Source organism: Aquarana catesbeiana, linkage group LG12 (assembly GCF_042186555.1).
Source record: "Aquarana catesbeiana isolate 2022-GZ linkage group LG12, ASM4218655v1, whole genome shotgun sequence".
NCBI classification, from domain to species: domain Eukaryota; kingdom Metazoa; phylum Chordata; class Amphibia; order Anura; family Ranidae; genus Aquarana; species Aquarana catesbeiana.
Window position 1 is genome coordinate 87,001,929 of NC_133335.1, and position 22,443 is coordinate 87,024,371.

At 42.6% G+C, this 22,443-nt stretch overlaps 1 protein-coding gene across 5 annotated transcripts in view; it reads right to left on the reverse strand.

Annotated features, from left to right (window-relative positions):
* The window catches only part of TMEM94 (transmembrane protein 94), a 175,348-nt gene that overhangs the window by 131,221 nt on the left and 21,684 nt on the right, over positions 1-22,443 (reverse strand). For all 5 annotated transcript variants that reach the window (XM_073608179.1, XM_073608181.1, XM_073608178.1 and 2 more), the window contains exons 4-6: positions 20,748-20,872; positions 7,847-7,983; positions 1,618-1,820 (exon numbers count right to left, since the gene is read on the reverse strand). In XM_073608179.1, coding sequence (XP_073464280.1) covers positions 1,618-1,820; positions 7,847-7,983; positions 20,748-20,872 — 465 coding nt within the window. The remainder of the gene's footprint in view (positions 1-1,617; positions 1,821-7,846; positions 7,984-20,747; positions 20,873-22,443) is intronic.

The window sequence follows — 22,443 nt, forward strand, 5'->3', positions numbered from 1 at the left end:
GTTTTTGGTCAGTTAAAAAAAAAAACAAAAAAACAAAAAAAAAAAAACACCACACCAAAAACGCACCTCCCTGTTGAAATGCATTGAAAACGCCGTAAAAAGGCATCGATAACGCACCCATTTTACGTTTTTGATGCGGTTTTTGAGTCACATGACCTATAAAATACACACCATAAGCGCAGTAAAATCGTGGTAAAATTGTGGTGACATCACGGCAAAATTACATTTTACCCTTTTCTCTATCGGCAAAAACGGCGAAAACACCATTTTCGGCCGATATGTTTCGGCCACTGAAATTTGAGTGCATCTCTAGTGTATTTGCTCTTTCCGTTAACAACTGTTGGGATAAGATATGAGCCATACACGGAGTGTATTATTATCAATGAGTCAGCTAAATCTTAGACTTACCTAATGAGAAAGGGCAGTAAGGCAACTGCAGGGCAGGAAGCAGAGCTTGCCTCCGTGTAAACTATATTACCAAAAGTATTGGGACACCTGCCTTTACACGCACATGAACTTTAATTTCATCCCAGTCTTAGGCCGTAGGGTTCAATATTGAGTTGGCCCACCCTTTGCAGCTATAACAGCTTCAACGCTTCTGGGAAGGCTGTCCACAAGGTTTAGGAGTATGCCTATGGGAATGTTTGACCATTCTTCCAGAAGAGCATTTGTGAGGTCAGGCACTGATGTGGACGAGAAGGCCTGGCTCACAGTCTCCTCTCTAATTTATCCCAAAGGTATTCTATTGGGTTGAGGTCAGGATTCTGTGCAGGCCAGTCAAGTTCCTGTACCCCAAACTCGCACATGCATGTCTTTATGGACCAAACTTTGTGCACTGGTCCAAATCATTTGGTGTAGGGGGGGTTATGGTGTGGGGTTGTTTTTCAGGGGTTGGGATTGGCCCCTTAGTTCCAGTGAAGAGAACTTATAAGGCATCAGCATACCAAGACATTTTGGACAATTTCATGCTCCCTAGTTTGTGGGAACAGTTTGGGGATGACCCCTTCCTGTTCCAACATGAGTGCGCACCAGTACACAAAGCAAGGTCCATAAAGACATTGATAAGCGAGTTTGGGGTGGAGGAACTTGAATGGCCTGAACACAGTCCCTGACCTCAACCCAATAGAATACCTTTGGGATGAATTAGAGCGGAGACTGCGAGCCAGGCCTTTTTGTCCAACATCAGTGCCTGACCTTACAAATGAGCTTCTGGAAGAATGGTCAAACATTCCCATAGACACACTCCTAGACCTTGTGGAAGCCTTCCCAGAAGAGTTGAAGTTGTTATATAGAAATATAGAAGTTGTTATAGGGTGGGCCAACTCAATATTGAACCCTACGGACTAAGACTGGCATGCTATTAAAGTTCACGTGCCCCAATATTTTTGGTAATATAGTGTGTACACACACACACACTTTTTTTTTTTCAAAGGTGGGAGGGCAGAGGGGCTCTGCATGAGCTGAAATGTGCTGAAATGTGGCTGAAGGACAATGAAAAAGGCTAGCTTGAAAAATGAGATAAAATGATAAAAGATGATAAACTAATCAGTGTTACAATTCATACTTTTATTAAACAATGCTTTTTTAACAAAAGCATTAAAGTGTCTCCCTACTTACCTTCATTCCCCTGAGTGATGCAAATGACTCCTGTCCAGGCCTTAAAGCAATGACATCTCCATCCACCAGCAGGCTTACAGGAAGGTTAACAAGCCGCCCATCTCTATAAACCCAGTGAAGAGACCATGACGGTGCTGATGGCATGTATAAGTCAGGGTACATGCTGTCCGCCCACACCAATTCATACCCACTGTTCAGAGCCTCTGGAGAGATAAAAAGTCAGTATTAGCAGCCAATCATAAATAGAATATAGCCAGTATGTGTGATTACCTGACACCAGGTTACAGATTCAAGGCTCCATGCACACTAGCCTTTTTTTAAGCTCCTAGAAGCTATTAGCATTTTTTTTCTGCTCCTAGAAGCTAAATAGTGTTATCCTATGTGCCCATGCACACTACTTTAGGTTATTAGTGTTTTTTTAAACTTCAGCGTCTATAGGAGCAGAAAAAATGTGTTTTTGTAGAGTTTCTTGGTGAGTTTTTCCAGCATAAACGCTCCTAATAGCATTTGTTTAGCTGTTTTTTTTTTGTTTTTTTTTTTACTGCAAAAATGCTAAAAAGAAGCTAATGCTCTTAAACGCTCTTAAAACGCTGCTAAAACGCTACTACAAAAAGCTATAACCAGCGTTTTTTATCCAGCATTTTTTTTTTTTTTTTTTAGCTTAAAACGCTAGTGTGCATGGAGCACAATACCTTTTTAATTCAAACTGTAAAAATAGTCAACAATAAAAATCTCGTGTGTAATAGAGTGTTCACACTTAATCACAAGGGGTTTAGTTAGTTATTAGTGTGAGCGTTGTACATAAAAACATACCAGATCCATACCCTATCAGAAACCCTTCCCTGATGTCACTTCCTTAAATAAGGTGACAAGGCTGGCATAGAGCCATTAAAATGGCAATCAGCTTTGTAACCCCAGTGTGCACCTGTGCTTCATTCAGTACAGGAGTACACCTGTAGCATGCGGACATAACCTATGTCTAAAGCATGGTACACAGTGCTTCGTTCAACCCAGCGGGCTGAACAAAAGAAAACCTGACAGCTCAGGTCAGAGCTGCTGTACTAACATCATATTGTTAGTACATCGAACTCCCCTACAGCTCTTTTGTGTTCTGACAGGGGGCCATTGGCTGAGAGCACTGATCGGGAGCCAGTCGGCAGACCTACTTTGGTCATATCTCTTTGACAGAAGACGACTCAGACCAGCTGCAGTACACACAGGGCCGTCTTTAATATTGATTGGACCCTGGGAAAATATTTTCTTGGGCCCCCCTTTCATGTAATTTCGCTCTCCACCTGCTCTGAGACATACAATAGCAGCTAGACTCAGTTCACTGAATCAAATCAGGCAGTGATTGTGGTTGTTTGCCGGAGGTTACAGTGTATCATTACCGCTCACTAACTGGCTGCTAGAGGTCACAGCACACATTATGGCTCACTGATTATTTGCTAGAGGTTACAGCACATGACTTCTGCTTGTTGATTGGTTGCTAGAGATTACTGTACATCAATACTGCCCACTGATTGGTTTCTAGGAGGTTAGTGCACATCATTAGTGCTTACTGATTGGTTGCTAAAGGATACAACACATTATCTCCTCACTGCGGTGAGGGAACCAATCAATAGACAGAAAACTCCTAGGCATCCTAGTACTCCTGGGATCAGTGGCAATGCGGGGGGGGGGGGGGGGATCAGTGGCAGTAGTGGGGGGAGGGGATTAGTTAGGAGGCACTACACTGTGGCAAATTCTGAATCATGTAGAGCAAAGCTGGAAGTCTTTTGCAAGTATATAGTGGGGGATTCTACACTGATCAACAATGTGAGGGGGAATTTGCACTGTCCACCATGTAACGGGAGATTTTATGCCACCCACCAATATAAAAAGAAGGATTTCTACACTGACACCAATGTAATAGGAGCATTTACACCAACTACCAGTGTAAGGGGGATATACAATGACCACCATGTAATGGGAAATTTACACTGACAACCATTGTCGAGGAGATTTGTACAAACCACCAATGTAAGACAACACTTCTACACAGACCACCAATGTAAAGGGGGATTTACACTGACCACCAGTGTACGGGCAATTCTACACTTACCACCAATGTAAAGGGAAATGTACACTGATTACCAATGTAATGAAGAATGTAAACTGACCACCAATGTAAGGGGGACCTTTACACTGGCCACTAGTGTGAATGAAAGGATTGTACACCAAGCCCCAATGTAATGAGAAGATTTACACTGACCACCAATGTAAAGACATTTAGCCTGTGTTCATATTTCTTTGTGTCGTGAACGCTTGCAGAATCGCTTTCCTGACACCACAGCAGGCCCGTCGCGACAGGACAGGCAAAACAAGCAATTGCTTGGGGCCCCGAGCTGGCCTGGGGCACAAGCCGCGCCGCTGGCCGCCGCTTTCTATAAGCTGCAGCTTGTAGCGTAGCCGAGATCCTCTTCCTTCCTACTGCAATCCGCGTGGTACAGGAGATACAGTTTCCTGTTCCCGGCCGGACTGACAGGAAGTGCACACACTGAGTGCTCACTTTCTTTCAGTCCGGCCGGTCGGAAACAGAAAACTGAATCTCCTGCCGCGCGGTACGCGGTAGGGAGGGGGGTTAAAAAGAACACCGGGGGGGAGTAGTAAGGGGGGGAGGCAGTCATCAAGACCCATTCAGTAATAAAAATATGGTAGCTTGCTGACCATAATAAAAACAATTAACATAGCTTTCTTTCCATTTTCTTCTTTTTTTACCATCCAACATCCATCTTATTGCTTCTATTTTGAATCAGGTAATCTTTATTAAAGCTTTTTTGCAAAAATTTACAAAGCAGAGAAAAGACTCCACAGTACACTCTACTGTAGAGTCTTTTCTCTGCTTTGTAAATTTTTGCAAAAAGCTTTAATACATATTACCCGATTCAAAAAAGAAGCAATAAGATGGAAATGGAATGGTAAAGAAAGAAAATGGAAAGAGAGCTATGGTAATTGTTTCTATGGTAAATCTTTCTCTTTTGTTCTCCTCATTATTAGATATCATTAGATATACTGTGTCCACTGTATAAGATGTTATCCCTTATCCATAATTTATATGCCCAGCCATATGGGTGCTTTAAGACATCATTGTTTACTGCCACAATGCTTCCATGTTGGTGTGTACGTAAGACCCCTTTCACACTGGAGCGTATTGCAGGTGCTATAGCACAATCCGCCCTTAAAGTGCCGTCACATTTACTCCAGTGTGAAAGCCCGAGGGTTTTCACACTGGAGTGTTGCGCTAGCAGGACGGTAAAAAAGTCCTGCTAGCTGCATCTTTGGAGTGGAGAAGGAGCGGTGTGTTTACCGCTCCTTCACCACTGCTGCCCATTGAAATCAATGGGACTGCACCCTTTCTCGGCCGCTAGCTGCGCCCTCAGAAGCGTAAGTGACAGGTTTTCAAGATTGAAGGGTGTTTATGACCTTTATGACTTTCTATTCTCAAAGGACAACATGAAGCAGACAATAAAGAATGGAAAGCTTCATGAACAATGCAAAAAATTGGAACAAACCCTCCATGACATTGATGCTGATGACTTGGCACTTGAGATCAATTCATCTCTCTACACTTTTCCAGACCATGTAGCCACTTCCCCATTTGACATGCTTAATTACATATACAGTGAGAAGCTACTGGATTTGTACAATAATTTAAGCATTGCTTTGCGTCTACTCCTGACTCCCCTGTGTCAGTGGCCTCTGGTGAGAGGAGCTTTTCAGCTTTGAAGCCGATAAAAAATTACATGAGGTCCACCATGGGCCAAGAAAGACTCACAGGACTGGCACTTACGTCAATTGAGCGTGATGTTCACCAGTCTTTGGACATGGAGGTCATTGTGTTTTAGATAATTTGCACATGTTTGTGAGAACTGAAAAATGTTAATGTGAGTGTGTGCGTGCGTGTATTTTAAGTATGTTGGATTTAGTTATTGTGCACTTTTTTAATGTATATTTGATTTTATGGTACAGTGGTGTTTTTTTGCAAATGTTCAATTGTTGAAAATGTTCAAATTTTATTCACATTATATGCAACAGCAGTATTTGCACTGTAAACTTTTTATATTTATATAAAGTGTTGGTGAACTTAAACTGTATCACTATGCTGTGATTTCTGTAGGCTTTTCGTGCGTGCATGCGGGGGGCCTCCATGTTCATTTTGCTTGGGGCCCCCAAATTCCTTCAAACGGCCCTGCACCACAGAAATGTGCTGCCTTTTAGCAGATACACAACGGTGCCATTAATTGTTAATGACAACCTCAAGCATCTGCTGAGATGTGCGTATTCACATTCCCCAAAATTCACGTTGCTGTGGCACCATGTTATTTTGAAAAAGGGTTCCACCTCCAATTTGCTTACATTTGCAGAACAGGCTAATGTTAGGCTTAATGACCGCAGTTGTAGGCAGGATATTCAATCATGCCCTTTACCTCCCCAGTGGGCAGCATTCAGCAGAGGTGATGGTGGATATGATCTCAGGGGGGGCATGATATACATATTAATGCCACAGTTATTTATATCAATGCCGGTTATTTACAAGTAAACACAGGGTCTGCAGGTGAGTCATCTGTACACAACAACACAATTGGGATATTTGCCAAGTATGAGGCAGCTGCTTAGGGACCCACAACAATGATGGGGCCCAGAGCAGCTGCCGCTTTTGCCCTGCCTTAAAGACGGCCCTGAGTACAGTTACTAATAAACCAGCCAATAGCGCTAGACATTCGGCCTGTGTGTACAGGGCTTTACTCTCCAGCCACTGGACAGTGAGGAACTAGAGGCATAATCAGATCTGTCCATTACTCATCTGTGCACACTTCCAGTGCTAGTAGAATATTAAAGCTGGGTACACACTGTTTCTTTTCATTCAACCAGCGGGTTGAACAAAAAAAAAAAAAAAAACTGACAGATCGTTGCATTAACACAAACATGATTTTCGGCCTAGCGTGTACCCAGCTTAAGGGCTCATTCTTCCTGTTTATATCAATTTAACTACAATACCTTTGCCCCCCCCTCCCCCCAAGTATCATCTATTACTAACACTTATTGCCTCTCCAACACTAGGGCAGGCCTGTACACAGTTCGAATCTCGGCCGGTTTAGCAAGCCGAGATTCCAATTGTGTATGGGCAGACTGAATATACCAAGTTGACTAATCGATTAACTCGGGTACAACTAGCATGCCAGGTTTTACCGGCGATTATCACTAGCGACTGCTATAGTCGCTAGCAATTATTACTGTCTTCTCCCGGCGGGGGCGGCTTCCCCTCCAACCCCCCAGGAGAAGACAATGGCCTGGCAGGAGGGATTCCCGCATCAACACCGTCTGTGTTGATGGGGGGGGGGGGGGGGGGGGGGGGGGGAATCAAGCAAATTTCTTTCCTACAACCTGTGGTTGCAGGAAAGACATTTGCTCCATGTATGGTCGGCCTTAGGCCCCATTTACACTAGGCATTGGTTAATGAAATGCATTACCATGTGTTAAGGCATACTGCATTAAGGCAGCCTATTGATTTTCAACGAGCTTGCAGTAAAGTGTGGATTTTTTTTCACTTTTTGGGATTTGGGCTTTAAGATACTGCTGCAGCTCTTCAATCAATAGGCTGACAATACAGCACGCCTTAATACACGGCAACGTTCAATTTGGCCATGGGTTACTATACAAATTTTACTTACCTTACACCCCACTATGGCTGGCTCCAGCACACTCCTCCTCCACACGAAGCTCCAGTCTGTGGACAGAGCCTCAGTGTCATCAGGTACAATACAGAGACAATAACCCTGTATTGTATGCTGAGGAGGCAGGAGTGTGACCACAGATGGTCACAGCCTACAGAGGCAGTTTGCTGGAAGGAGCCTGCTGAAACAGAAGTATTAGAGCCGCACTGGGAACCCTCGCCCTCATATCTCACAGATTTTCTTAGCCACCACAGTATATGACTACACTACCCAACTAACTGCAATGCATATTATATACAAATGAATATCACTTGTGTACAGAGCAAGTATGCAGCAAAACATCACAACATAAATCCTGGCAAAGGAGCACAAAACCATATGTTGCTATCAAATACACTAGAATGTATATAATGTGAAGTTTCCCCACCCTGTCCACATTCTGCTTGCTATTAAAGCTGGATGACTTTTCTGTATATTTCTATATATGCATACCAACAAAATAGGTCACATACCATCAATCTGTGCGATGATCCTCTGTACTCGGACTTCCACCTCTCGCTGTCTGAGCTGTTCTTGTCGCCTCATCAAGAAGAGATCCAGTACAAGTAATAGAAAGAGGGCGCATGCATTTCCCACTTCTGATCCCTGGCTGAGGAAAGAAATTAGACATAGAAGACTGACTATAAATGCCCAGATTGGTAGTGCAAATACTTTTACATAGGAAATATGGTTTACAATAGTTTAACATATTTTTTAAAGCACTTTGGTAATAGTTTTTCTCATTCACATCATTGCTCAAGGGTGGATTTTTCTGCTGCTTTTTATCATCAATTCACAGCACTCCATGGAAGGAAGCTAGAGTAGATTTCTTCAAGGTTGGATGTTTTTTCCTTATATTTTTACTTTGCACTATTTTAACCGCATATTTTTCTAATAGGAACCTGGATTGGAGTGAAACTTGGTACAATACTAGCTTTGAGACCAGCAACCCTTGTACGGACCTTTATAAATAGGCCCCTGAGCATAATCAGAAACTACATACAGTACACACACTTACAAGTATGACTACATAACACATAATAGAACGTTGATCCAAGACGTTTTGTTTTGAAGGTCATCCAAGGCTGGAGCCTTACAAAGATTTACAGATATACAGCCACGATTTTCAACTTGCAAAAATTGCATTAAGAAAAGATACTTTAGTTCACTTTAAACATTTGGTTGACCCTCAAAACAAAACGTCTTGGATCAACGTTCTAAAACAACAACAAGGAGAGGGGCGCCTCTGAGTATAAATCATAAATACATTTTATTAAAACAACAATATCCACTCACATGGAAGTTGGAGAAGTTGCATTAGGGTCAGTTGGCTGGGCTGGAGAGATGCGGTGGAACTACAGGTCACAGCGGTTCCTGCAGGGCATGCCAGGTCCAGAGAGGATTAGTTCTTGCAGCCGGGTGCAGTCTCTTGCAGCAAACAGTCCAACATAAATCCTGCTGAGTTGGGAGCCAGGTTATATCCCAGATGCACAGATAGGTGTTCCAGGGAGGGGGAGGGAGAGATGTGTAGGACGCCAGAGAATCCGTTCAGCCGTGCTGCTGCTCACTGGTTGAATAGTGTAAAGCCTCTAGGAAGGGATAAGGCCGGCCGAGCCGAGAATCACAAACGAGGCTTGGAGAGCAAATACAGCGTGGCGCCCGGTGATGACGTCACACGCATGCGACGCGTTTCAGAATAGGCTTGCCATTGGTGGACGAATGGCCGCATTCCTTTCTCAAGCATCAGATGCTTGAGAAAGGAATGCGGCCATTCGTCCACCAATGGCAAGCCTATTCTGAAACGCGTCGCATGCGTGTGACGTCATCACCGGGCGCCACGCTGTATTTGCTCTCCAAGCCTCCTTTGTGATTCTCGGCTCGGCCGGCCTTATCCCTTCCTAGAGGCTTTACACTATTCAACCAGTGAGCAGCAGCACGGCTGAACGGATGCTCTGGCGTCCTACACATCTCTCCCTCCCCCTCCCTGGAACCCTATCTGTGCATCTGGGATATAACCTGGCTCCCAACTCAGCAGGATTTATGTTGGACTGTTTGCTGCAAGAGACTGCACCCGGCTGCAAGAACTAATCCTCTCTGGACCTGGCATGCCCTGCAGGAACCGCTGTGACCTGTAGTTCCACCGCATCTCTCCAGCCCAGCCAACTGACTCTAATGCAACTTCTCCAACTTCCATGTGAGTGGATATTGTTGTTTTAATAAAATGTATTTATGATTTATACTCAGAGGTGCCCCTCTCCTTGTTGTTCCAGATCACATATCGTAAGAGATCTGATGTGACCCATTATACAAGTGGCCCAGGATCTCATATGGCACATGCACAAGACCAAGCGAGAGTTCCCTGAAGCACTGAGAATGTAGCCTTCTCAGAGGGCACCTGTGAGGTCTTGGCTATGTTACCTGTGCCTCAAGGAACCTAGAAAGAAAATAATAAAACAACAAGTTTAAAAAAAAAAAAGAAGAAGAAGGATTTGATTTTCACAATGCTTTAAAACATTAAAGCAGTATTAAACCCCAAATCAAATGTAATATATTAGAGCTTTCCAATCAATAGACGTGGTTGCTGCATTCATTTTCTTTTTATTTCTAGGCTTTTTTTTTCCTCTGTTTTTACATGGTGACCTGGTCAGTAACACACCTTCAGTAGTGGATGAAGAAGCACAGGAGGCACAGCAGACAGCAGTACTGTCAGTCCTGGGGCAGAGGGTACTGTTAAATGCACTAGCAGATTTAGATACACTAACAAATGAATGCCAAACACCAGCTCACACTTTATTATCAGTTACAGCAAGTCCCTTCTATGAAAAAGGCAACATGGCAAACTACGCCAACAGATCTACATAACAAATAGGTCAAGAAGAGCTTGACAGACACAGAAAGCAGCACACAAGGTATTTCTTGCAAGCGAGTTCAGCTGACAAGCATTTGAGCCAGATAATCCTGTGCATGTGTACAGAGAGAAGGCTCATCCTAGAAATTTAATGAAGCCATTTATGCAGTAGCAGGATGAAGCTAGGGTTCTGTCTCTAATGCCCCGTACACACGGTCGGATTTTCCGATGGAAAATGTGTGATAGGACCTTGTTGTTGGAAATTCTGACCGTGTGTGGGCTCCATCACACATTTTCCATAGGAATTTCCGACACACAAAGTTTGAGAGCTTGATATAAAATTTTCCGACAACAAAATCCGTTTGTTCCGTAAATTCCAATCGTGTGTACACAAATCCGACGCACGGGGTGCCAAGCATGCTCAGAATAAATAAGGAGACTAAAGCTACTGGCTACTGCCCCGTTTATAGTCCCGATGTACGTGTTTTACGTCACCGCATTCAGAACGATCGGATTTTCCGACAACTTTGTGTGACCGTGTGTATGCAAGACAAGTTTGAGCCAACATCCGTCGGAAAAAATCCATGGATTTTGTTGTCGGAATGTCCGATCAATGTTCGACCGTGTGTACGGGGCATTAGACTTACTCCAGACAGCAATAGCATGGCAGATTGTCACAGACACAAACGCAGGTTGCATGGCAAAGAAAGCCATCAGTAGGGTCTCCCATCTTTTATCCACTGGGTCTTTAAACAAGGATTTTTCTTCACGGGGGGGGGAGGAGAGGGTCCTGTTAAGCTAAGAGATAGTTGGATCCACAACAGGAATTGTATGTTTCCTAAGGAAATTCTCCTAAAAAGGATACTGTTGGACAATACATTTAGGAGGAGAGAAAAAAATCTTCTCCAGGTAAGGCAGTGTCAACCAGTGCATGGACTGGAAAGGTCTTAGTTGGTGTAGGGATTTTTAAAGATCCCAAACTGGTAACTTTTGTGTGAGAAACTCAGGGTGCTCCACTGCTAAACAACGTAGCAATAGTCTCTGAGTTTAGCAGAAATGTCTGAAGCAATCATAACACTTTGTTCTGATGCCCCAAAAGGTTTGGAGTCCTCAGCTGACATCTCTCCCTCTTACACTGTGTCTGGCTCAAGGGCAAATTGCAAAGCCAAGTCTGGAAGAGGTTGAAGGGACACAGCTGTGACTTGTGTTCCCTAAGGAACTCTGACAATGCAGCAGAAAATCTCTCTCCAGAAAGGAAGGATGAGGCAGCACCATGTGCTAAGGGTAGCGTCAGAAGCAGAATAGAGTGCAAAGCAACATTAAAGGCAGCCCACATCATCCAATAGGTGAGGTCCGGGGTATGGTACCTCAAGGCTCCATTCTAATTTGAAAGTTGCATGAAGAGCTGCAATGGCTAGTGTGCAGCCAAGTGGTGAGTTATCAACTTGAAAAGAAAAAACAAGAAAGTAGAGAGAAAAACCACCATAGAAGAAAGCATGCTTATCTCTGTAGAGAGAATAGGTCAATCACCTATGGACCCTAGCATTAAACTGAGGTTAGCTAGCAGCGGAAGGGGTTACATAGGGGGAAATCTGCGTCCTGTACTGTATGATCAGAAAATTATTTTTTCTTTCACATACACTGATCTAACTTGCTGATATAATTAAAAAATACCCAGGGACCCTGCCATTAAGGTTCTTATTCAGGCACTTCCTGCAATAGGGTTACAAAGCTTTGTCTCTGTCTCAAAGTTGTTCTACTGCATTGTCACCCTGTTAAACATACTCTAATGCCGCGTACACACGTTCGGACTTTTCGTCTACAAAAGTCCAACGGACGCTGGACGGACTAAAGCTGGCTGGTAATCCGATCGTGTGTGGGCTTCTCCGGACTTTCAACGGACTTTTTCAGCCTCAAATCCGACGGACTTTAGATTTGAAACATGCTTCAAATCTTTCCGACGGACTCGAGTCCGGTCGAAAATCCGCTCGTCTGTATGCTAGTCCTGACGGACAAAAACCCACGCTAGGGCAGCTATTGGCTACTGGCTATCAACTTCCTTATTTTAGTCCGGTGTACGTCATCACGTAAGAATTCGACGGACTTTTGTGTGATCGTGTGTAGGCAAGTCTGTTCGTTAGAAAGTCCGTCGAAAGTCCGTCGAAAGTCCGTCGAAAGTCCGTCGAAAGTCCGTCGAAAGTCCGTCGAAAGTCCGTCGAAAGTCCGTCGAAAGTCCGTCGAAAGTCCGTCGAAAGTCCGTCGAAAGTCCGTCGAAAGTCCGTCGAAAGTCCGTCGAAAGTCCGTCGAAAGTCCGTCGAAAGTCCGTCGAAAGTCCGTCGAAAGTCCGTCGGACAGGCTGTCGGACAGGCTGTCGGACTTTTGTAGCTGAAAAGTCCGACCGTGTGTACGCCCCATTAGTGGAGACTACATGCTCCTGTACCTATGTGCATTGCACAGGCATGGTCCTCTGTTGTCACCATGGGGAAATCTACCTTAAGAAATTCCACTGCAGCCATTCCTGGGATGACCAGGAATGTACAGTTGTAATGCAAATAATCTGCGCTAACCCCAGTTAATAAATGAAATGTGAAGTGATCAAAAAATAGTGAATTATCAAAAAAAGGATATGTAAAAAGGGTATATAAAAATTTTTTTTTTTTTTCCCCAAAGTTAACGTTTATTGTTCATACAAGTTTAAATACACAATCTCGATATATAAGAAAGGTGTTGCGAGCTAAGATCAACATGTTAATACAGGGTATGAGGTATAGTTTACAAGTATGATCGAACAGCAATGCATATTTGTATGAAGCAAGTTTAAGAAAAAGAAGAAATCTTAAATATATAACCAATAACCAAAAATTCAACAGGGGCATTGGGCCCTTTATTTAACTAAATGGATGAAACATTGCACGGATTCCTCGTTTGGTATGTGTGTGTATTGTCTGTAACGAAATACCTTGGCACGTTCTACGGAATTTATTAGACTCTCTGTGCGATTCTAACCCTGTGGGTAGGTTCCGCCTTAAGCACGTATTTGGGCAACTTAGGCCTATAGAAAATATGGGGGCATTAGCTTGAGTGTGTGAGCTCAGTGCTAGGGATGTAAAGATGGGTGATATTTATTTGGGGTTGTTGTGTGGTTGTACAAGGGTGGCAACTGTCATTTGCCTATATTACATGATGTCTCAAAAGCCATCTGGTTTGCGGTCTACGGACCACTAGCAAACCATACTAGAGGTTTAACTGGCTGGTAGAAAGTCTGAGGTAGGTGGAGACTCAGAGAATGTGATTTTGTGATTAAGAGTGGATGAGGAAAGGGTTTGGAGTGGGTGGAGGTATGTGGTTTCAGGGGTTGTATAACGACCTTCTCTATTATATGGTGATGTTTAAGCCGACTGGTCGGGATGTGAGGGAGTATAAAAGGGAAGGTTGTGAATGATGGATTGTGCCTCCTGCTCTTTTTTATTGGCCTCTTGGGCCATAGCTTATCCTTGTGAGAGTAGATGTGCATATTCATCTGTTGTCTGATAGTGTTGCCAACAAGACCAGATTTTCCTGAAATTTGTGGGTGTGTCTTTGGATTGGTATATAAAAAAAAAAAAAAAAAAATTATTATATTGTGCTTCCTCTCGTTCTTTGCAAAAAAAAGAAGAAAAAAAAAAAAATGGGAAAAATGGGAAATTATCCTGAACAAAATAAATTTTCGTGAGCAAAAAAAGACTAATAGTGCTGCAACCCCAAAAAAACCCCGGGATATTCAGTTTTAACAAATGGTAAGTGCACTCAGGTGCGCTACTATTGTCAGACAAAATTTGGTTGAGAATACCCCTTCAACCTAGGTGTGCATATTTATAGATAACAAAATATGTATCAATATGGTACAATGCATAAGAAACAATGTATAAATTGGTGAAGTGCAGTCCGCTTAGGAAGGAAAGTCCTACGGGCTCAATATAAAATCCATGATTTTTTAAGGAGTTAGGGTGTCATCTTCTCTGTGTGAAGCATGTAAACTTCTATAAAAAAGGAGTAAAGAGGGGCCACTTACCAGACGTAGAGGACCCCTATTACGGAGGTCTTACAGGCTCAGATTAATAGATCCCGACAGGAACAGCTGATCGAATTTCCGTGCTCAGACATCCAACGACCCTGAGGGTTACACTGCCCCTTGGATGACCGTACAATGCGCTTCTGTAGGCTGATCACTTTGAACACAGGCTCCGGTCCGCCTTGAGCTTTTCACGGGCACTGTGAAATCTGGATGATAAAACTTGCCTCCATGGAATCGCTCACAGGTTTAAGGGAGAGATGGTAAAAAAATAGAAGGTCCTCCATAGTGTAGTAAGGTAAAACAACACTTTAATAAAACGATGAGTGGCTGACATCAGAAAACGCTTTGGCAGAAAATCAGTACACGGTTCTAACCAGCTCCGCTGCAATAAGCCAGCCAGCTGATGTGTGGTGACGTCAGATCCCTTAGCTCCGCCCTACGCTGCGTTTCTCCATACGAGGCTTCGACTGGGAAAGGAGACTGGGGCCGGACGTCACACACCACACTTTATAAGCATCTCAGCAGGCGTGGTGACACCGGAAACATGATTGGGATAATACCTCAATCAGTTCACAGTGTGACAAAATAATCAACAGATTTTTAAAACAATCAAACAAAAAAATTAATTAAAGATTTATTAATAGCAAACATACTGGGATGAAAAAAAACCCTGACTCATATATAGAAGTGAACCAGCCTGCCCATGTTCTGAGAATTGTGTTATATCATCCCAGCTTATCCCTAGCTTAAAGGGGGGAAGACTTTGAGGGCTATGGGAGGATGTGCCGTAGATTTTACTTATATATTACCCACGACCAAACAAAGTGATATAGCAACCTTCCGCCAATATATATGACTGGACTTTGTCATCTATGGGAGACCCAAATGGTATACAGAAAAAATTCTCGATCTACATCATATATGTGCTCATACTGAAGATGGGGGAACAAAGCTGTTGTCAATGTAGCAATTTATGTCCCATTCAATGTTAAGGCCTAGAGGGCTATAACACTGCATGTCAAATAATGCCCGTGCGGGTTTCATATATCGGTAGGACCACCCGTGCGCTTAGAATCCAGATTGATGAACATATGTCCAATATACGTAGGGGGTTTATAGGACATAGTGTCTCATGGCATTTCCGCCAGTTCCACAATCGTGACACTTCACAGCTGAAAGTCATGGCCATTGAAAAATTTACCCCCCATTGGAGGGGCAGTAATTTGAAACGCCATATTTCACGCTGCGAGACTCGCTGGATATTTGACATGCAGGGTTATAGCACATCCTCCCATATCCCTCTAAGTCTTCCCCCCTTTAAGCTAGGGATAAGCTGGGATGATGTAACACAATGCTCAGAACATGGGCAGGCTGGTTCACTTCTATATATGAGTCATGTTTTTTTTTCATCCTAATATGTTTGCTATTAATTAATCTTTAATTAATTTTTTTACCATTTTTTATATATAATTTTCTTATTTTGTTTTCTATGCATTTGTATAAATATACTTTTTTTTAATAAATGTTTAAATTAAATCACTTTGTAATACATGTATAGTTGCCATGTTTAGCAATATAATTGTGACTTGCATAAAGTAATGTTTGATTGTTTTTAAAAATCTGTTGAGTATTTGGTCACACCGTGAACTGAGTGAGGTATTATCCCAATCATGTTTCCGGTGTCACCACGCCTGCTGAGATGCTTATAAAGTGTGGTGTGTGACGTCCGGCCCCAGTCTCCTTTCCCAGTCGAAGCCTCGTAGGAGAAGCGCAGTGTAGGGCAGACCTAAGGGATCTGACGTCACCACACATCAGCTGGTTGGCTTTATTGCAGCGGAGCTGGTTAGAACCGTGTACTGATTTTCTGCCAAAACTTTTTCTGATGTCAGCCACCCATCGTTTTTATTAAAGTGTTGTTTTACCTTACTACACTATGGAGGACCTTCTATTTTTTACCATCTCTCCCTTAAACCTGTGAGCGATTCCACGGAGGCAAGTTTTATCATCAAGATTTCACAGTGCCCATGAAAAGCGCAAGGCGGACCGGAGCCTGTGTTCAAAGTGATCAGCTGTCCCAGCCTACAGAAGCGTGTTGTACGGTCATCCCAAGCGGCAGTGTAATCCTCAGGGTCGATGGATGTCTGAGCACGAAAACTCGATCAGCTGTTCCTGTCGGGATCTATTAATCTGAGCCTGTAAGACCTCCGTAATAGGGGTCCTCTACGTCTGGTAAGCGGCGCCTCTTTACTCCTTTTTTATAGAAGTTTTACATGCTTCACACAGAGAAGATGACACCCTAACTCTGAAAAATCATGGATTTTATATTGAGCCCGTAGGACTTTCCTTCCTAAGCGGACTGCACTTCACCAATTTATACATTGTTTCTTATGCATTGTACCTTATTGATACATATTTTGTTTATCTATAAAAATGCACACCTAGGTTGAAGGGGTATTCTCAACCAAATTTTGTCTGACAATAGTAGCGCACCTGAGTGCACTTACCAGGAATGTACAGTAACTGGCTTTAAAGAGGCTGCATGAGATCAAGCAGTGCAGCCATGCAAGAAAATGTTAAAAAATAAAAAGCTAAAATCAGTATTTTGGTTTAAAAAAAAAAACTACAATTGCAATTGGTATATAGTGCTTTAGAAAACAATGTCATTCAGCTAGGGTTTACATGTACTTTAACCACTTGCCGACCAGGCTTTTTCTGGCACTTTTTTTACTAGTTTAAAATCGTATTGTTTGCTAGAAAATTACTTAGAACCCCCAAAAATTATACATTTTTTTTTATCAGAGACCCTAGGGAATAAAATGGCAACGGTTTATGCCCCACGGTATCTGTGCAGTGTTTTTTTAAATGCAATTTTTTGGCGAAAAAATACATTTTAATAAATTAAAAAAACTATATATATATATATATATATATATATATATATATATATATATATCCTATTTTTTTTTGTAAAATGTGAATGATGTTACACCATGTAAATAGATAACATTTTACGCTTTAAAATTGCGCATGCACGTGGAATGGGGACAAACTACGGTACTTAAAAATCTCCAAAGGCGACGCTTTAAACTGCTTTACATGTTATCTGTTTAAAGTTACAGAGGAGGTCTAGTGCTAGAATTATTGCACTTGCTCCGTTTGCGTCAACGCCATGAACACGGATGGATGAGGGCGCATCAATTTTTTTTTCCTTATTTATTTAACTTTTTTTCATTCTTATTTTTACATTGTCCCTTTAATTTTTTTTTTTTTTTTTTTTTATCCTTTATTTAATTATCCTTTGTAATAGAAATAAGGATGCCAGGTCCTCTTTATGGAGAGATCTGGGGTCAAAAGGACCCCAAATCTCTTCTTTACCTTTAAAAGCAAAAGATCAAAGAAAAAATAATTTTTGATCATTTGCTTTAAAAAAAATAGATTAAAATAATGTATTTCCAGCCTGGACCGGAAGTAACGTCATGTCGTTGCTCCGATCCTCCAAGGCCATAGAGGCGATCAAAGAGTATCTACTCCTTGATCGCTTATGGGAGCAGCCAGCCTCACCGTTGGATCATTTATCGGGCGAACTGGCGGAAATTGTAAACCCGAGAAACACCAGCGAGCGGCAGGAGGATTTGCGGGGGATGTCCCCTTCCGCCGATTTGGAAAGCGTTCCAGCGGCTCAGGAGCCGCTCGGACCGTTTCATTAGAAAACCAGCTGCAATAAACAATACAGGGGTAATGGCTGATATCTTCAGCCATAATCCTATTAAACCACTTGGAAACACACTTTACAAACAGTTGTTTACAGTAGTTGGTGAGCTCCTTTCACGCTGCAGAGCGGCTCGGGAGGCAGTGTTCCCTCAGATGGATGGGGATGACAGGGACGATATTGGGATATTAACTTTACAAGACTGGTGTCAGCCAGAGATCATCTTATTCAATTTAAATTTTTACATAGCATCTACCTTACTTCAGCCAGCTTGGCTAGAATATTCCCTACCCAGTCTCCCTGTTGCTGGTGGTGCACTTCATCCACCGCAGATTTTTTTACATATATTCTGGAATTGTGTGACTATTGAAAATTGTTGGCGGGGGGTCACTGAGTGTATAGAGGAGGTTACTGCTGTCCACATACAGCCAACGGTAGGGGTGTGTCTCTTGGGACTAGTGATTCCTTAGCTCTGAGAACAGAGACACGTACTTTGTTGATACTTCTACTTTATTACGCCAGAAAGCATATAGTGCTTTCGTGGAAAAAGTCTGCCCATCCGTCTATTTCATGGAGGGCTCTTGTTAACAAGGCCTCCCCTTATACAAGGATACTTACACTAGCAGAGGTATACCACATAAGTTCGATAAGGTGTGGAGTAGTTGGATGAATCCACGGTGTCTGATTAAATTGCCATTTTTGAAAAAAAATATGTGTCATAACCTATAATATGTGTGGATTCTGATCTGGGGATGTGAGTTATCTGCCTGCTATTACCATTGGAGTGACAGTGGGCTCATGCATTAATATACATATCAAGGTTTTTGGTATCTTAAAAGGAAGGGGTGGTATATTGGTTGGGCCAAAGAATGAATTATTTACTTGCTCACTAAGGCCTCTTTCACATGAACGATCCATTCAGGTCTGCCTGTCAGTTTTTTAGGCGGACCTGAACGGACCCTCCATAGACCTCTATGGAGCGTCGGATGTCAGCGGTGACATGTCCGCTGACATCCGACCCACTCCGATCCGAAATAGTGTAACGGAGGAAAAACCTACTTTTCCATCTGTTTTCAGATCGGATCGGGCGACGACGGACTCTACGGTCTGTTATCATCCGACCTCCCATAGGGGAGAGCGGCGCTCTGACAGGTCCCTCGCTGCACAGTGTGCAGCGAGGGACCTGTCATCTGCCTGCTCAGCGGGGATCCACGGAGCGATCCCCGCTGAGCAAGCGGATGTTCACGGGGTGGATCATCACGGATCCGTCCCGTGTGAAAGGACCCTAAGAGTTATATATTGTATATGGGGGTCTTTGCTCTTGTTTCTGTATTCCTGGGTATTTATTCCTGGGTATTGGTTTCGAGGTTATACAATGAGCCAAATGCTGAAGAGGTGTATGTTGTGTGGTATTGTGTGTAGCCCATTTGGGCTTTTGTTGTACTGTTTTATTTGTAAGTGTTATTGCAAAACTTGATAAATAAATAAAAAAACACTTGCGAACCGCAACGTATATATAAGTATTGCGGTTGGCAAGTGGTTAAAGTATAACTAAAGGAAAAACACTTTAAGTGATTGTAAAACCTATAATTTCTTTTCTTTAAATAACAAACATGTTTTACTTACCTGCTCTGTGCAATGGTTTTGCACAGAGCAGCCCTGATTCCCCTTCTTGGGTCCCCCGCAGGCATTCCTGGCTCATCTCTCCTTCCAAGTGCCCCCATAGAAAACCACTGGGGGAGAGCAGAACCCAGAAGGTATTTTATCTTAATGCATTGAATTTATTAAGGTAAAAAACCTTCTAGCTTTACCACCACTTTAAATTTTTTTTTTATTGCTGTCTGTGTCCCCATTAGGCACTATCTGTCCTGACTACCATTATCAGCAAGAGTGAACAAAAATTCAAAATTTTGGGTTGTCACCAGAATAACAGAGGGAAAATATTCCAATAGGGACACTAGTTCTGGAGACCCTGGTGACAACCAAGGATCCCCACACATTGGAGAGGTTTCCTCTCACTTCCTGTTTTGTCTATGGGACAGTGAATAAAGGGGAATCTTCCCAAAGGTCACACAAATGGCAAAAAAAAATAAAGAATACAGAGGTTATAACCCTCCCTTACCTATCCAAAATTAGGAAAACAATTTTTTGCTTCAGTTCCAGCTTTAGTTGTAAAGGCAGAAGGTTTTTTTTTATCTTAATACATTCTATGCATTAAGATAAAAAAACCTTGTGTGTGTAGCAGCCTTTCCCAGCACCCTCTAATTACTTACCTGAGCCCCTACTCTATCCAGCGATGGCCCGAGTGTCTTAGCCGTCCCGAACTCTCCTGATTGGCTGAGACACAGCAGCGGCGCCATTGGCTCCCAAAGCTGTCAAAGTCAGTTAGCCAATCAGGGGAGAGAGGTGGCAGGGGCGGGGCTCCGTGTCTGAATGGACACACGGAGCTGTGATTTGTCTCGGGTGCCCCCACAGCAAGCTGCTTGCTGTGGGGGCACTCGACAGGAGGGGTGGGCCAGGAGCAGCGAAGAGGGACCCGAGAAGAGGAGGATCAGAACTGCTCTGTGCAAAACCAACTGCACAGAGGTGTGTATAACATGTCTGTTTTTTGTTTTTACAATCACTTTAAAGTAACTGAATTCACAAAATTGCTATATTATGGTTGAATGATTTGGGAACATTTCAAATAGCAACAACAGTTATAGCCAACAGTGGAATGAAACAGCATAAGCAGAAGCAGATATGAAGAACTGCCAAGCTCACCTTCCATCTGGTTGGCTACCATAACAACAGAGAAGTAGCAGTGTTGCAATCAGCATTAGCAAAGCTCCTGGCCAATGGAAGCAAGAAGATCGGTTTCCATGATACAAAAAGCTTAATCTCCAATCCTGCAGAGAAAAACATTATGTGATCTTCTTGTTTGCAGAGTCATGTATTTGTTCTGGGCACCTTATTATAGAAGGGAACAAAACTAAAAATGCAATGCAATACAAAAACAAAATTGCCAAAGAGAAGACATGCTTCAGCTACATTTCCGAGCATTATCATAAAGTATACAAACAGCATTTTAAATAATGAGAACTCTAATAAAAATGTGAAGAAAAAAAAGGGGATCAAACTGCGCTAACAGAAACCCAAACCATAAACCAACAAACAAGTGAATAGGTAAATATAAAATTAAATCATAGGCAGCAGCAATTCTTCTGAATATCATAAATACAGTGCAGAATATAAGAAAAACAATAGAATCGCGCTAAATGAATAATCGAATGTGAATTAAAAAAAATCAAACTGTGATAATGGTATATGAACAAACATATAATAAATGCAGTGATAATTTTAAGACAACCCACTCACTCATGTGTAATGTCCCAGTGCTGTGCCATAAAAAGTGCTAGATGTGGGAAACTAATTTAAATCCAATAAACAATAGTAGAAAAACCAAGGGGTTAGTCCCTGTGAATAAAAAAGTCCCTTTAAATAAGGTGATTTGTGCAAGTCAGGTCTTGAGAAGGAGGAATCTACCACCGGCAAAGAAGGGGTGACTGCTTACCGGAGCCCCATGATCCCCCACTACAGAGGATCAGGGGAAGCTGGTATGTAAACACTTCTGCAGAGTCTAACCAACGGGACAACTGCTGGGCTAATTAAGGGATGATGGCTGTTTCTAAACCTCCTCTGCAAGGCTCCTGATGTTCCCAGCTCTCCTCATAGAAAGATAGACTCAACCATAGATGTACATAGTAAGAGAGAACACAGGCGCTCCATAGTGTAAAATCTCTTGGTTTATTAAATAGGTAAAGTAAAATAAACACTTACATCAATTCACATGTTAGCAAGCCTTGTGCGTCTGGTGCGCCGGCTGGTAGCACACAGACTAACCCGTCCTGCTGAACGATCAGTGGAAGACATGTGGTGACGTCAGAGCATCGCTCGCCCTACGCGGCGTTTCGTGATAGGTCACATCGTCCAGGGGCAGTAGCCCAGCAGTTGTCCCGTTGGTTATACTCTGCAGAAGTGTTTACATACCAGCTTCCCCTGATCCTCTGTAGTGGGGGATCATGGGGCTCCGGTAAGCAGTCACCCCTTCTTTACCGGTGGTGGATTCCTCCTTCTCAAGACCTGACTTGCACAAATCACCTTATTTAAAGGGACTTTTTTATTCACAGGGACTAACCCCTTGGTTTTTCTACTATTGTTTATTGGATTTAAATTAGTTTCCCACATCTAGCACTTTTTATGGCACAGCACTGTGACATTACACATGAGTGAGTGGGTTGTCTTAAAATTAACACTGCATTTATTATATGTTTGTTCGTATACCATAGCACAGTTTGATTTTTTAATTCACATTCGATTATTCATTTAGCGCGATTCTATTGTTTTTCTAATAAAAATGTAGCTTTTCACAATACCGAACCCAAACTGACGTTCTAAGCCCTGCCAATTATTAAACCTA